This window comes from Eptatretus burgeri, chromosome 8 (assembly GCF_056783735.1).
Source record: "Eptatretus burgeri isolate ZD-2024b chromosome 8, Ebu_testis_v1, whole genome shotgun sequence".
Classification (NCBI taxonomy): Eukaryota; Metazoa; Chordata; class Myxini; order Myxiniformes; family Myxinidae; genus Eptatretus; species Eptatretus burgeri.
In genome coordinates, this window is record NC_140968.1 from 106,634,923 (window position 1) to 106,652,252 (window position 17,330).

Here is a 17,330-nt window from a genome sequence, read left to right on the forward strand (position 1 = left end):
GTAACTCCCAATACCACATGTTCCTTTTTTCGTATAAATAACAACTGGTGATGAACCCCTCCCCCCCCAACCAAAAAAATAATTAGTAAGTATGTCACATGACAAAGTCCTTGGTCCATTCAGGGGCTTGATGATATCTCATCCCACGACGAACACCTGGGGTAAAAACTTGTGGAGACATTTGTTAGACAGGACAATGAATGTTTCCTATAGTCCTCAGAACCTGTCGTACTTCCAGCAGAAAGTCCATTTCAGGTCTCAATTGCAGGTGCTCGATGAATTGCATTCCACACTTTCCCATTAGAGAGTCTAAAGGTAGCAGGACCTCTCCGTTCAGTGATCTTGAGGGTTTGGGTAAACTTGTTTTGTCCTTTCTAGTGAAGTCCAGGTTTCACTCCCCGACGCTTGTCTGTGTATCGTTCGGACTTCTCTTGTTTCTGTTGAACACAGCGTCTCACATCCTCGAGTCTTGCAGCAGGTACACTGATTTGACGGTCTCCAATGTGCAACTTGGTATGCAATGTACGTCCATGTAGAAGCTCAGTCGGGGTCTGATGAGTTGTTGCGTGTCTTGTAGCTCGATACGTTTGCAAGAAGTCGGGTACGAATGATTTCCAGGGCTTCCCCTCGAGATTTGCAGCATGTAAACAATCCTTAAACACTGTTGAATCGTTCTTTCTCCCTGTTGGCTTGTGGGTAATAGATAGAACTACGGCAGCGTTTGATGTTTCTTTCCTGCAGGAATGTTTCAAACTCAGTTGAAACAAACTGAGATCCATTGTCAGAGATAAGTTCTCGTGGATTTCCTTCACAACTGAATACTGTAGTCTGGAACTTGATAACTGTAGCAGATGTAACTTGGGACGTAAAGGCTACTTCTGGCAATTTGTTGAAGTAATCAATTCAGGTAATGACATAGTGACAGTCCATTTGGTCGTTATCAAGTGGTCCCACTATATCGATGGCAAGCTTTTCCCAAGCAGCATTCGGAAGTGGAACTGGTTGTAAAGATGGAACCCGAGTGACGGCTGTTTTATCACGCATTTTGCAAGTAATGCACGACTTGATGGCAACTTCCACATGGGAGTCCATCCCTGGCCACCAGTAGAGGTCACGCAGCCTTTGTTTAGTCCTGATAATACCTTGATGCGTATCATGGACAAGCTGGATTACTTTGGGTTGAAGTTCTGTCGGCACTATCACACGGTGAGTGCCCCGAATCAAGTAATCCTCCCGTACAGCCAGTTCATTCCGAATGCGAAAGTCGGGAAGTACATTTGGGTCCGTACCCTTTGCAGTGCAAGGCCATCCTCTGGAGACATATCCTCACACCTTCTGTAGAATAGGGCATCGATTGCAAGTTTCCTTGAATTGTTCCACAGGAACAGCAGCAATGCTGTTCAATGTAACCAGCAATGCTGGTTACACCTACTATTGGTCTGGTCGCTCTGATGGTTACCATACCCAAGGAGTTGCTGTAGCTGTGTCCAATAAGCTGACCCCAATGATAATTGAGGTAACACCGGTCAACGAGCGTATTATGAGATTAAGGATTCGTCACTCCTTAGGTGTCATTTCCCTGGTCTCTGTTTATGCTCCGACTGAGGCGAGTGATCTCACCGTGAAGGATGCATTCTACGCCACGCTCGAGTCTGTGGTTGATCAGTGCCCCAGACGAGATACACTTCTAGTCTTGGGGGATTTCAAAGGGCGGAGGAGCTCCTTGTGAGCCAACGGCCATCCATATCTAGTGCCCAACTGTGTCTGCGGACGTCCCCTGCAGTTGGGTCACTTCTTATTAGGAGGTTGGTGGCAGGATTTGCACTCCGGCCACCGTAAAACCCTTCATTCCGCAAAACGCAAAAACGCAAAAAAATCTGAAAACCCACTCCGTGGGAGTACCTCCTGTGCAGCTTCCCTTCACATGGCAGCTCACCGGATGATGGGATTGGGGCAAAGCCTTCGGGACCCCCAATCTTTGATAGGAGGGAAACCACGGGGTAACATCCCTGGGTCAGATTGCGGGAGAGTGTGTCGGAGTGGTGCTGAGGTGTCGTCCACCAGACGGCGGTCTCCTTGGGTTAACCTGAGACGGCCCCTTCGGGTGGGTGCCTGGAATGTCCTATCCCTAAGAGAGGAAGATCACCTGTCTCTGTTATCATCTGAGCTCAAGCGTTTGGACATCGGGATTGCAGCTCTCTCTGAGGTTCGGAGACCGGATTGCGGCGAGATAATGGTGGGTGGTTACACCTACTATTGGTCTGGTCGCTCTGATAGTTACCATACCCAAGGAGTTGCTGTAGCTGTGTCCAATAAGCTGACCCCAATGATAATTGAGGTAACACCGGTCAATGAGCGTATTATGAGATTAAGGATTCGTCACTCCTTAGGTGTCATTTCCCTGGTCTCTGTTTATGCTCCGACTGAGGCGAGTGATCTCACCGTGAAGGATGCATTCTACGCCACACTCAAGTCTGTGGTTGATCAGTGCCCCAGACGAGATACACTTCTAGTCTTGGGGGATTTCAATGCATCGACTGGAACTGATAGGGACGGTTATGAGGTGTGTGTTGGTCCCCATGGGTCAGGAACTATGAACCAGAATGGCACTAAGTTCCTTGACTTTGCAAGAAGTCATGGACTGAGGGTGGCTGGTTCATGGTTTCAGCGCCCACAAGCTCATCGCTGGACTTGGTATTCCAACGCTGGCGGTGTGGCAAAGGAGATTGACCATGTCCTCATTGACGGTCGTTGGAGGATGATCCAGAACTGCAGGGTCTACCGGAGTGCTCAGTTCCTCAATACTGACCACAGGCTTGTTGTAGCAACTCTAAAGCTGCACCTTAAATCCTGGAGAATGGTACCATCCCAGCCGAGGCTGGATGTTGCCAAGCTCAGGGATGAGAGAGTAGCTGAGGAGTTTGCGAACAGGCTGCGTGGACACTTGGGGGGTCTGGGTACTTTGGGGGGTCCTGAAGAGTTGTGGAGCGCCTTCAAGACCACTGTCCTTGATGTTGCCGGTGGATGCCTTGGAGCTCACCGCAGGGCAAAGAAGAATTTTGTCTCTCAAGGGACACTGGATACCATTGACCAGAGTCGCAGGGCCAGGCTGAATGGCAGAGCTGAGCTGTTCAGGGAGCTGAGGCGTAAAACTGTACGTGCACTGAGGGTGGACAAGGAGGCCTATGTGCGAGGAATCTGTGAGGGGGTAGAGCATTACCTGTGGACAGGTGATTCTCGTCCCGCTTACAGGGGAATTCGCGCACTACGCTCATCCAAGCCCATCCCTCGGAGCACTACAGTTCGAGCAGAGAGTGGTAGGCTCTTGACAGAGGAGTCTGAAGTGAAGGCCCGCTGGGCCGGTTACTTTGAGCGGTTGTACCAGGCTGATCCCCCAACTGTCGAGTTGGACGTCAAGGGTTTTACAATCCCTGTTGTTGACCCTCGAATCAACTGTGGTCCACCATCGCTTGTGGAAACACGGGCTGCGGTGAACCAGTTGAAACGGGGCAAAGCTCCAGGGATCTGTGGCATCCATGCCGAACTTCTCAAGGCTGGTGGAAATGCTGCACTCGTGTCGTTGCATGCAGTTTTGTGCTCTGCCTGGAACGCAGGCATCATCCCAACTGACTGGAAGAGGGGCCTTGTTGTCCCTCTCTGGAAAGGGAAGGGTGATCGCCAAGACTGCAACAACTACCGAGGGGTGACGCTGCTCTCAGTGCCGGGCAAGGTCTTTGCTCGGATAATTCTCGATAGGGTTCGCCACCATCTGCTTGAGCACCAGCGTCCAGAGCATCCTTGCACTTCGTGTCCTCACCGAACGCAGACGAGAGTTTCGGCAGGGGCTGCTTGCAGCCTATGTTGATCTCTGTAAAGCGTTCGATTCAGTGAATCGGGATGTCATCTGGAGGATTCTTGGTCTTCGTGGGGTGCCACCAAAACTGATCGATCTGATGTCTGAACTCTACTCTGGTACTGAGAGTGCTGTGAAGTGTGGTGGTACCATCTCTGACTTATTTCCAGTTGTTACTGGAGTTCGTCAGGGATGTGTACTTGCCCCCACACTTTTCAGCACTTGTATGGACTGGATTCTAGGGAGGATGTCGGAGAGATCAAGTTGCGGTGCGTCATTTGGGAATGTCAAGATCTCGGACCTTGACTTTGCAGATGATGCAGTCATCTTTGCGGAGACTTTAGACATCCTCTTGGGGGCCCTCGAGGTGCTGAATGAGGAGTCGGAGCCGTTGGGATTACGGGTTTCTTGGGTCAAAACTAAGATCCAGGCTTTCGGTGACATCTTGGATGCTGCTGTCCTGTCTGTGTCTGTTTGTGGTGAGGATGTTGAGGTCGTGGAGAGATTCACTTACCTTGGCAGTGATATTCATGTCTCTGCTGGCTGCGAGTCAGAGGTCAATAGACGTCTGGGTCGGGCCTGGGGAGTCATGGATTCACTGGATCATGGGGTGTGGCGCTGCCGGTACCTGTGCGGGAGGACGAAAGTCCGAGTCTTCAGGTCCTTGGTACTTCCAGTCTTGCTCTTTGGGTGCGAGACTTGGACTCTGACCAAGGATCTGAGACGGAGACTTAATTCCTTTGATACCACGTGTCTTTGGAGAATCCTTGGCTATCGCTGGTCGGATTTTGTGTCCAACGAGCGGTTGCTGAGAGAGACTCGGATGAGATTTGTTACCTGCATAGTCCGTGAGCGTCAGTTGCGGCTGTATGGACATGTGGCTCGTTTTCCTGACTCTGATCCTGCTCACCAGATTCTCTCAGCGAGGGAGTCTCATGAGTGGAGGAGGCCAGTGGGTCGACCACGTGCCTCATGGTTGCAACAGGTTGACCATCATCTCAAGGAGATGGGGATGGGCCTGGCATCTGCCTGGGGGATGGCCAGACGGAGGCCCCTGGAGTACCGGCGGAAAGTGGACGCAGCGACGTGCTGTTCTGGCACATGCTCCCATACCTGACCTGAACAGCAGCGCAGTCAGGGACACTAAAGCCACCATTTCTACATCCGGTTCGTGGTGAAGCACCGGTTCGTGTAGAAAAGGAGCACCAACCACTTGCCCGGCGCGGCCCAGCACAGAGCTCCCGTCCTCAAGCGATCCTCCAACCCAAGCCTCCGAGTAGCCGGATTAAAGGCACATGCCACTACGCCCGGTGTCTACCTTTTCACTCCATCTTTGCAATTTCATTTTCCTTATTTTTTTTGTGTTGTCATTCTAAAGAAATTGATAAAGTGCTATTTCCTTGATAATTATATGTTAAATGGCATTTTATAGAATTAAAAAAAAATATATATACACACACACACACACACACACACACACACACACACACACACACACACACACACACACACACACACACACACACACACACACACACACACACACACACACACACACACACACACACACACACACATTCATGCAATAAGTTGTAATTGGTTGTGTAATTTTATGACAGATATTATGGGCCAAATGGCTTTCTAATTTACCTTTTCCTTGGACCAATTGCAAACAAATGGAAAAGCAGATCAGCTGATTCGATCGAGTTGTGTTGACATGTGACTATGTATGAAGTGTCCTCCATGAACTGATCATGAAGTATGTACTCAACATTTGTGTTACGTATGTCATGATACGTTAAGGTTTAAACAGCTCACTTGGATTACAGCACAGTTCCTGACATATATCAGGACCCTTTGGTGCATTTTGACATTGTGCATCTGTGATAGTGTGCCCCTCCTTCCCCCCCGACGTCATTTCTCACCAATGGCCCTGCATTCCCATGTGTACCACAGTGTGCTCTGCTTGGCTTTAGGTTGTGCAGCCATTCAAATGATCTGGATTTCGTTCCTGACAAACCCTTGGCTTGTGCTTCCGGTCGAAATTATGCAAGGTCAGTGTTAACAGGTGGATACCTACACCTTCAATCCCTCTCCCCCCCTCCCTCCCTCCCCGTTACCTTCACTGCATGGTACAGTTTTCCAATGAAGCATAACAATATGTCATGAGTTTGGCATTTCCAGTGAGATTAGAAACCAAGGGAGCTTGTACTGAATGCTCAGATATTTGGATGAAGAATCCAACAATAAAGCCATTGCCTGAGGCTGAGACAGAGCAGATTCAAACAAGCTTTGGCACATTCTGCTTTGGCAACAAGAAACGGCTGTTGCTGTTTTCATTGCAGAGAAAAAGGGCATCGAGAAAAGGATCAGCTTTTGAAAGAAACTTCAATACGTTGTGTGTGTGTGTGTGTGTGTGTGTGTGTGTGTGTGTGTGTGTGTGTGTGTGTGTGTGTGTGTGTGTGTGTGTGTGTGTGTGTGTGTGTGTGTGCATGTGCGTGTGTGTGATTGTATATATATATATATATATATATATATATATATATATATATATATATATATATATATATATATATATATATATATAAAACGTAGCACAAACCACTCACTCAGGGTGATGGAGCACGAACCACTCACTCACGGTGACAGAGCACCAACCACTCGCTCAGGGTGACGGAGCACCAACCACTCGCTCACGGTGACGGATCACCAACCACTCGCTCAGGGTGATGGAGCCACGAACCTCTCGCTCTGAATGACCTGGCGCAGCAAAAGCATCCGCAGTGAGTGAACGATTTGCTCAGAATGATGCAGCGCGGAACCACTATCGACTCTCGGGCACTCAGAAAGTGGCTCAAGCCCTCAAGCAAGCACTCCAATTGAATGGGTGAAAAGGAACAGCTTGCCAGGCTGTTGCTGCATACCATAAAGGATCCGTTTAACTTTAAAGCCGGTCTTCACCACACACGCAGCAGTTTATGAAATGAAATGACTTTATCCACAAAAGAGTTGCAGCATAATGCAGAACAACCCTGGAGTCATCACAAAGTTCAATCGCTTGTGAAATAAACATTGCAGAAAATCCGCCATTTTGCCTGCTCGGCTGTGCACGTCACGTGGGTCTTTGGGGCATTTTTGGGTCTTTGGGGCATTTTTTGAGTCTTTAGGGAGTTTAAGGGTCTTCGGGGTCTTTTGGGTACTTTAGGTTAAGTATTTCAGGTTACAATTGTGTGTCACGTCAGGTCAGCTGTCCAACCAATGGATGAAGAATGGACATACACTCACTCAGGGTGACTCTTACATCCATGCATAATCACACACACACTTGCTCCATTTGATAAAGATCTATCATAATCAGGTTAGAAGGGGAAGTGGATGGAGCAAAATACCAAAAATCCCCAGAGAAATACCTGCTGCCCTCTCTAAGAAAGCTGAAATTGGGATGGAAGTTCACCTTTCAACATGACAACGACTCGAAGCACACAGCTAAAGCTACACTGGAGTGGCTAAGGAACAAAAAGGTAAATGTCCTTGAGTGTCCCAGTCAGAGCCCCAAACTAAACCCAATCGAAAATCTGTGGCATGATTTGAAGATTGCTGTCCATCAACGCTCCCCACGCAACTTCACTGAGCTTGAACAGTTTTGTGCGGAAGAATTGGTGGATATTTCCCAATCAAGGTGTGCAAAGTTGGTGGAGACCTATCCCAACAGACTCACAGCTGTAATTGCTGTCAAAGATGCTTCCACCAAGTATTCACTCAGAGGGGAGGGGGGGGGGGTGTGGACACTTTTCTAACCAAGATATTCTAGTTTTATATTTTTAATTATTTTTCTGAAGTTTGTGGAATTTGTTTTTCACTTGGAAGTTGTGGGTTACGATGTGGAAATAAAGGTGGAAAAAGTCTGATTTAATTCCAGGCTGTATGGCAACAAAAGGTGTATGTTTTGAAACGGGGTGCAGACTTTATATAGGCATTGTGTATGTATATGTGAAGTTGCGTTGACTGCGAGGTTGAAGTTGGGCTGACTGAGGATAAGTCTTTCATGAAGGGAAGCCGTTAGTTGTCTTCAAAAGGAGTGTTCAAATTTACATATACATCCGGTTTTCATTCGTGCTCTCCCTTGGAGTTCCCTTCGTGTGCATGCATAGATCGGGGCTGCTAGGTTTCATGGTTTTGCAGCTATAGAGGACACACACACACACACACACACACACACACACACACACACACACACACACACACACACACACACACACACACACACACACACACACACACACACACACACACACACACACACACACACACACACACACACTTATTCTTTTACACATTCCACACATATAGTATATACACTTTTCTCTTTGCCACGTGGGACTTTGTCTATTCCTCGTGGAACTTTATCTATTCCTCGTGGGACATTTCCTATTCCTCATGGACCTTTTTCTATTCCACCTGGGACATTTCCCATTCCTGATGGACCTTTTTCTATTCCACCTGGGACTTTTTTTCTATTCCTCGTGGGACTTTTTCTGTTCCTCATGGGACTTTTACTATTTCACGTGACACTTTTTCTATTCCACCTGGGACTTTTTCTCTTCCACATGGACCTTTTTCTATTCCACTTGGGACTTTTTTTCGATTCCTCGTTGGACTTTTGCTATTCCACGTGGGACTTTTTTTCTATTCCTCGTGGGACTTTTTCTCTTCCTCGTGGGACTTTTTCTATTCCATGTGGGACTTTTTCTCTTCCCCGTGGGACTTTTTCGCTTCCACATGGACCTTTTTCTCTTCCTCATGGGACTTTTTCTCTTCCACATGGACCTTTTTCTATTCTAGGTGGGACTTTTTCTCTTCCACATGGACCTTTTTCTCTTCCTCATGGGACTTTTTCTCTTCCACATGGACCTTTTTCTCTTCCTCATGGGACTTTTTCTCTTCCACATGGACCTTTTTCTATTCCTCATGGGACTTTTTCTGTGCCACTTGGGGGACTTTTTGTTATGCTCCCAACCAAGTTGAGCAGAACCTGAATATAAAGACAGAGGGACTTCATTAATTAATTCTATTTTGCGCTCTTTTAAGGGGCTGTCAAACCTTGACGATTTAGCCAGCGTATGCCGATGTATGAAAAATTTGTCTTAAACGCTGGCACACGTCGAATACTTTATGTGTAAGTTTTGTATACGTTAAGAGCACGCTGGCATACATCGTAGTACGCTGGCATACGTCATAGTACGCTGGCATATACGCCATTATACGGTAGCTGTAAGTTAGTAACACGTTTAGTAAGTTCTGTGGTCGTCCGGAAGATGTCAAATACATCTACATACGTCAATATGCGTTGGAGATACGTTACACATAGGTTCAAAGCACGTTACTCATAGGTTAGAAATAAGTTTCGGGTACGCTAAACATTACCTCGACGTGTTTCGACTTATGAGTAACTTACAAGTAACGTGTGTCGACATGTGTCAACAATCGCGTAACGTGCCTACAACTTATGGCCAGCGCATGCGGAACGTGTGCGCCATACGCTGGCATACGTCGAAAAATTTTCAACATGCTGAAAATTTGTCGACGTACTCGGCGTACTACGACGTATGCCAGCATGCTTCAGCGTGCTCTTAACGTATACAAAACTTACCCATAACGTATTCGAAGTGTGCCAACGTATTCGGCAAATTTTTCATGCGTTGGCATACGCTGGCTAAAACGTCAAGGTGTGACAGCGGCTTGACACTTCGATGTCTAGTGCAGTTATGATTTGAATCGTCGAGCCGCAGCCTATGAATAGCCTACGCCACGTGATCGTCGGCGCTATGCTGCCGCGCGCTATGCATAAGTTAGACTATCGTTGGGCATAGGTTGTGAACGCCGACAACACGCTCAGCATTCGTTGATATAAGTTATCTATATGTTATTGAAACGTTCTGTGTACGTTACTAATACGTTAGGCATACGTCCCACTCGTTATGAATACATCCAAAACTGGAAAAAAACATCAATAGTTCAGTGTACGCCAGCGTTTTACATACATTTTGATACCTTGCCATGCGCTGGCTAAAACGTCAAGGAGTGACAGCCCCTTTAGCTTGGTACTGAGGCAGTTTATTAACGGGGGAACTTTTAATGATGGCTGTTCACCCTCACGTGTTACTGCAGAAGGCCCTAAGACAGAAGGTCTTATGGGTCTAATGCTGTCTATAGGATATTCAGGGTCTTCGGGCTCTAAAGGGTCTTAGGGTTATAATAGGTTTCAGGGTTATAAAGGGTCTAAAGGGTCATAAATGTCTGAAGGGTCTTGGGAGTCAATGGCTTTAAGGGTATTAGAGTCTTGTGAGGGGGGGGGGTCTTAAAAGGTATTGGGGGTCTTAAAGTTCTAAACAGTATTGGGGAATCAAGGGGTCTTCGGGGTGTCAAGGGGTTTAAAGGTATAGAGGCCTATGGAACTTGCATGCACAGACACATACACAGACACATGGACACACACACACACAGCTCCTTTTATGGAATGGAGATGTTTTTCGTTGTAATTATTGCTCATTCAAAGTGGATTGAATGTTTTTTTTAAATCCTGTACTGAATCATTAGGATTCCTTTTAATCATGTACTGGCGAAATATTGTTTGAGAGTGTATGTGCCACGTTTGCCACTCATGGTTAACCTGGTTGTGTGGTTAGTGATAATGGCTCATATTTCACCAGTGCTGTGATTCAGGCTTTATTGAAACATTATGTTCTCAAGCACTATCATAGTGCTCCCATTAAACCTGCTTCAAATGGTCAGGTTAAGAGTTGTGCAGGTGATCAAGAGTGGTCTCAACAAGGTGAATGACGGCTCTTCTCTACAGACCAGGTTGTCACGCGTGTAATTTCCATCTATGATATGCGAACACACAGCCACCCACGAGAATGATGTTCAGTCGAATGCTACAGACGTGCTTGGCCCTGATCTATCCTAATGATTCATCCAGAGTTACTGAACAATGACCACAAATTTAAACAAAGTGGTGCCATGACAGGACCTCAGTTCCACACGTCATCAATGTGTTCGATCCTGTTTTCGTGCTGAATCCTGGCAGTAGATTTAAATTGCTCACTGGTCATATAATCGATGGAATTGTCAATTCATATGTTATGGAACTGTCAATGGACATAGAGTGCATAAACATATTGATCACAATCTTGACCAACTCCACCTAGGGCATTGTGAACCCAATCTACCAAACCATGTTCAACCCGTTGAAAATGAACCCTTGATATCTATTTCAGTTGTGAGCCAAGTGTCAGAACTCGATGTATCTGAACCTGATTGTAGAGTATTGGAAACTGTACTTTCTCTTCCTCGACCTCCCCCCTGAATCTGCTGCTATCAGCACTGCACAAGCACAGTGACCCCTTTTGTGATGCTCTGCCTGCACGTGTAAGGCACCTGAATGCTTGAACTTGTAATGATTGTATCTTGCACCAGTGTATAGTTCTTATGGGGGAGAATGTTCACATGTTCTGTTTGAAGTTTCAATTTTTTCCATGGAGCGGTTTTAGAGTTACAAAGGTCCAAAGTATTAATTTTTTTCCAAAACGGCTGCCACACCACGTGACATATGACATAGTTGTCACAAAAACATTCTACATAGTCGCATCTATGGTGAAAAATAAAAACCATGCCGTCCCACTTTGATCGGACACCTGACCCACTACGTCTTCTTTATCAAATCAAATTCAGAATGGGTGGCCCATCACATCTTTGGAGTTTCGCGTTGATCTGATATGGTTTTTTTGTCCAACATGGCTGTGAGACCATGTGACCAATGATGTTGAAATTTTAAACCAACATTCCCCATGCCGAGTCGATCATACTCCAAAAAAAAATTCTCTGAAAATGCTTAATCTTCTGATGGGATGCTTTGCAGTGATGATCCACTACTGTTGCTGCAAATATTTTATTTAACAATGACCTAATCAGACACATGATGTGGCAGCCACGTTGGTTTTATGTAAATAATTAAATAATTATCTCTGTGAAACCGTTCAACCTATCAATACTATACTTTGCAGTTATAATCCACATTGCTTGCTGCATACATTTCACTTAAAATGACGTCATCAGTCATGTGGTGTGGTAGCCACATTGGTTTCAAGGAAAATCTTCTTCTTCTTTCGGCTGCTCCTGTTAGGGGCCGCCACAGCGGATCATCCATATGATCCGCATAATGATTTGGCACATGTTTTACGCCGGATGCCCTTCCTGACGCAACCCTGGTCACCTCTAACGACACAGGGATATTGGTTTCAAGGGAAATATTTTTTTAAATTATATTTTGGAAACCGCTGCTGTGATCGATGCGAAACTTTGCAGTTGTGATCCAGAGCACTTGCTCCATGTAACACATGTTACATATTGATCTGTTTAGCAATTTTGGAGAAAATTGTTTTTAAATTTTCAGTTTTCATACTAGCATGGCTGCCAAACTACGTGATCTGTGGCATTGAAAATTTGGACTCTGCCCAGGATTCGTGAGATGATGACATGTGTGAAGTTTCGTTTTGATAGGATCAGGCTCATTTTTCTATCCAATATGGCTGCCACAGCACATAACCTATGACATCATCTTTTACACACTGTATGCAGCTGTTTTGTTTTTAAATTGTTTTTAAATTTTCAGTTTTCATACTAGCATGGCTGCCAAACTACGTGATCTGTGGCATTGAAAATTTGGACTCTGCCCAGGATTCGTGAGATGATGACATGTGTGAAGTTTCGTTTTGATAGGATCAGGCTCATTTTTATATCCAATATGGCTGCCACAGCACATAACCTATGACATCATCTTTTACACACTGTATGCAGCTGTATTGTTTGATGATATTTGGTAAATTTCGCTTTGATCAGATAAGTGGTTCTGGAGAAAACATTATTTAATATTTTTCTTCAATCCAATATGGCCACTGAACCACGTGACTTATCAATTATTCTTTATCACCACAGGATCCCCAACTCATGTTGAATATGTCTGTGAAGTTTCCCCTCAATCTGTCCAGCCATTCTGGAGAAGAAGATTTTTGGAGGTTTCAGGGTAAATCCAAGATGGCTGCCAGACCATGTTACCTCTGATATCATCGTTATCAAACTTTATTCAGCATGGCGAATTGATCATTTGGGTGCAGTTTCACTTCGATCTTTAAAGCGGTTCTGGAGAAGAAGATTTTTTTCCTTTAAAAAAAAAAAAACTGCAAAAATATGGCTGCCAAACCACGTGATGGATGACGTCATAATTTTTTCTGTGTTCACATCTTTCCCGAGATGACCCACATACATTTTCATACTGATAGGATGCAGTGTTCTACGTGTCGAATTTTCACCGGGATACCACTTCATCGATGACGTCATGGTCAAATCAGTCTTATTCCGCATACAGAGTAGTTGCTAGATGCCAAGTTTCAATTTTTTCCATGGTGCGGTTTAGGAGATACAGAGGTCCATACTATCTCCGTTTTCCCAATATGGCTGCCACCCCACATGGCCTATGACGTCATAATTATCATACAAAAATTCTGCATGAATATTCGCATCTATGTTGAAAATTTCTTGTAAATCAGACAAGCAGTTACAGAGAAAACAGAGAAAATTCGCATGAACGTATGAACGTACATACATTCTGGAGGCATTTTGTCACCGGAGGCATATAAATCAGTAAAATCGAGTGGTGATGCTTTGCGGAGAAACAATGAATATGAGGATAAATGTTGTGGTGGGTTTATATTTTCATATTATTCGTGGGTTGGGATGTGGAAGGGTTTGAGGAGACTCACGCAGGAAGAAAGCGGGGCACAAGATTCCAAAGGGGAAGTACACGAGGTGAAGGTTCACACAGTCTGCAGCCGAGCATGAGCAAACACAGCGAAGCGTACACCCAGACGCGCAGCACTTCCATCACCCCGACTTCCAGGATCTATCCTTCCTGGATACCTTCAGGTATTTATCCAATTCATCTTTAAAACCGGGAAACTTTCCTTACAAACAATTATACCTATCACCTACACCTCCAGAGCCAAAAATCCCGAAGTTGCCGCGAGTTTAACTATTTGAATTCCAAGGTGTGCCTTCCGATCCTATCCACACCTTCAATCCTCAATAATTACTCCGTCATCCCCGAGATGCCACTGTATCTCGAATACTCCTTTTTGTATTCCCACGTCACAGTCTATTCTCTAATGAACACAAATCAGGTTTTTCTCTATTTCTTTTGGGAATCCTCCTCAACGAAGACGTTAGACACGGAACAATGGCAGTTGCAGCTCTATCCTGTTTCCATTTCAAGGAGCGACCACAAGTGAACCCGAACTTCGAAAACGCCTTGGACTATTCATTCGGAATGACTCCATCCAAGGTTTTGAGGGGAATGAAAGCCGAAAATCAATCTGTGATTACTGCAGATCATCTCTCTCAAAAGAGTGATGACTTTATACGGATGAAAATCTTTCTTTAAGGGATGAAAACAAATATCATTTTTCGAATCATGAAATGATATTAAATGCAGGTTTTAAGTATGTCACAATGTTTTTGTTTGTTGCACACAAAGTCACATATTAAACCATGTCGGGAGATTTCTTTACCAAAGATTGACTTGTTTTACTCTCTACTTGTTAATGGACAGCATAATATTAACTGTCAATATCAAATGTGAATTGTTTTTCCATTACCATTCCCAATTTCCATAATGAAATATGAACTGATTCTAACATGTGCCAAACCCCTGCTACAGGTTTCATGATGGCAGCGGCCTGGACTTCCTGCATCTCTATCCTGAGTGATGCCGTGGCACCTCCTCGGCGTAACACCATCCAAGGGATCATCCAGGGACTGCACTTAGGACTGGGTCGTGGTTGTGGTGCCATACTAGGAGGTCTACTTGTCCACAGATTTGGTAGGAAACATCTACTTCCTGTTTATGTAATCAGTTTGCATTTGAAGACCTGAGTGCAAGAAGTACTTGAATCACAAAATAACACTTTTGAGATATTGAGGATCAAAGTTTTCAAAACATGCTGCAGATACCTTTTTTTTTAAAGTGGCATACTATGGAGCCTGTTGCTGGTTCCTGGGGCTATACGGAGCAGGCAAACCCTTTTTGTGGAAAAATAATCCTTCATTACGAAGAAAACAAGAAAATTAGTTTTGGACTTAGTACTTTTTGTGACAAAATGACTGGACTTGGGTGCTTTCAACACACAAAGCCCTTTATTGCTCATTTTTGATTGCCAAATAGTCATTTTTGCGATGTCTCATGGGGCTGTACAGTGTACATACATCCAATACATGGGGAATCTGGGTCAGCACAGCATTGCACTGCACTGCCACATGCACAGTTTAATGAGGGCTCAAAAGCTGATGACGAACGTAGTGCCTTTTTCAGTACCAGCAAAGTATAATGCATAAAAACTTCATACCTGATGCTTTGGCATCCTTCATTCTCTTTCGAGCCCAGTCTCCAGGGTTTCTTTTACGTTTTTTACCCTGTCATGCCTGTTATCAGGGTTATCCTCATTCATACCATGCTGTCCAGCCTCCATGGTCGCCATTTTCACGGCTTGTCACGTGACACATACTAGCATTTTGATTGGACAGTCATGGACTTAGGAACTTCTTGCTCAGACATTATGGACTTGGGTATTTCTTGCACTACATTTTAGTGAATTCAACAATGACCATATACTAACAGACAGGACTTGAGTACTTATTTTCGGAATTTTTTGGTATCAAATGATGCTCTGGCCATTATAGATTGTAGTACTGGTGCCAGCTCATTTTTTTCAAAAATGTGACAAGTACTTCTTGCACCCAGGTCTTCAATTTATACCTGATTACTAATGTGCATGGAGACCTCCAAAGCAACCAAATCATTTCACCAATATTGTCTTGTGTTACATGGTCCATCGTATTAGCATTGTGTATTTCAAGAGTCCAACTTTCTTGGACAAATTCTAATTTATGACGTCATGGTCTGCAACATTGTGCACACCTGTTCAACAACACAAATTTTCGTGGTCAGCATGAAAAAGTGTATCTGTGCTTGGAACTGTTAAACTATTTAAATCCCTTCATCTGAAACTAACCAGGTGTTGGCTTAGTGGTCAGAGTGGCTTGCTTGGGATCTTAGGGTCTTGAGTTTCAAGCCCTGATTGCCACTGAATTAACACCAGGTGGGGTTGACTCAGCCTGTCATCCTTCTGAGGTCGGCAAATGAGTACCAGTGTATTGGTACCGGGGCACAGCATCAGTGGCATAGTCAGGCCTCAACAAAATAATAGGTACCCGGCACCAAGCTGCCATATGCAAGAAGAAGAAGATCTAAAACGAAAGACCTCTTCAGCATTGATAGGGAGGGGTCTTGGGACAGACTTCTGACAAATGAGGGCAACACCAGGCAATTCCTCACATTTCCAAATTGCTCACATGTCAAGCTTTACTGATGCATGTAGTTTACATTTGCAAACAGATGAAAGTACAGTAGTGCAGACATATGTGCTCCACAATACAAACAGAAGACATCATACTTTTCTCTCACACAGGTGCAGTGAATATTTTCAGGGCCATTGGAATTGCAAGCTTCATTACTCTTGTCCTGTTTGCTTTCATACAATGGTTAATCAGGCCTGAGAAAAATCCAGGTTTGTACATTTATGGTTTCACTGATGAGTGATAACGAAACAGATCGATCAAGTGTAACTGTGTAATTGAGGACACCAGAGATTCCCAAGTTATCATGATCTTCGCACCAACTTGACCTGTCCATTTTACCATATCCTCGACTCTTTAGAAGACCTCAGCAGACCTCCACAAGGCTCAAGCACAGATGATGCATCCAAACCAGACGGACAAGACACTCCAAACAATTTAGCTTCTACAGCTCTTGACCTCTTGAAGCTGACTGAACAAACAGCAGCACCACAGGTAAGGGTCGTTGTGATCCAGGTGGGGGGTTTAGATTTTGGATGAGTTTGGTCTCCATAAGGGTCACTTTGATCCAGGTGATGGGTTTAGATGAGTTTGGTCTCCATAAGGGTCATGCGATCCAGGCAGTGGGTTTAGATAAGTATGGTCTCCATAAGGATCACTTTGATTGAGATTTAGGTGGTGGGTTTAGATGAGTTTGTTCTCCATAAAGGTCACTTTGATTCAGGTGGTGGGTTTATATGAGTTTGGTCTCCATGAGGGTTACTTTGATTCAGGTGGTGGGTTTAGATGAGTTTGGTCTCCATGAGGGTTACTTCGATTCAGGTGGTGGGTTTAGATAAGTATGGTCTCCATAAGGGTCACTTTGATTCAGGTGGTTGGTTTAGATAAGCATGGTCTCCATAAAGGTCACTTTGATTCAGGTGGTGGGTTCAGATGAGTTTAGTCTCCATGAGGGTTACTTCGATTCAGGTGGTGGGTTTAGATAAGTATGGTCTCCATAAAGGTCACTTTG

At 44.8% G+C, this 17,330-nt stretch overlaps 1 protein-coding gene across 1 annotated transcript in view; it reads left to right on the forward strand.

Annotated features, from left to right (window-relative positions):
• The window catches only part of LOC147022494 (major facilitator superfamily domain-containing protein 6-like), a 98,383-nt gene that overhangs the window by 77,940 nt on the left and 3,113 nt on the right, over positions 1-17,330 (forward strand). The window contains 4 exon segments of the mRNA XM_085893451.1: positions 5,810-5,907; positions 14,625-14,786; positions 16,432-16,530; positions 16,680-16,813. Coding sequence (XP_085749577.1) covers positions 5,810-5,907; positions 14,625-14,786; positions 16,432-16,530; positions 16,680-16,813 — 493 coding nt within the window.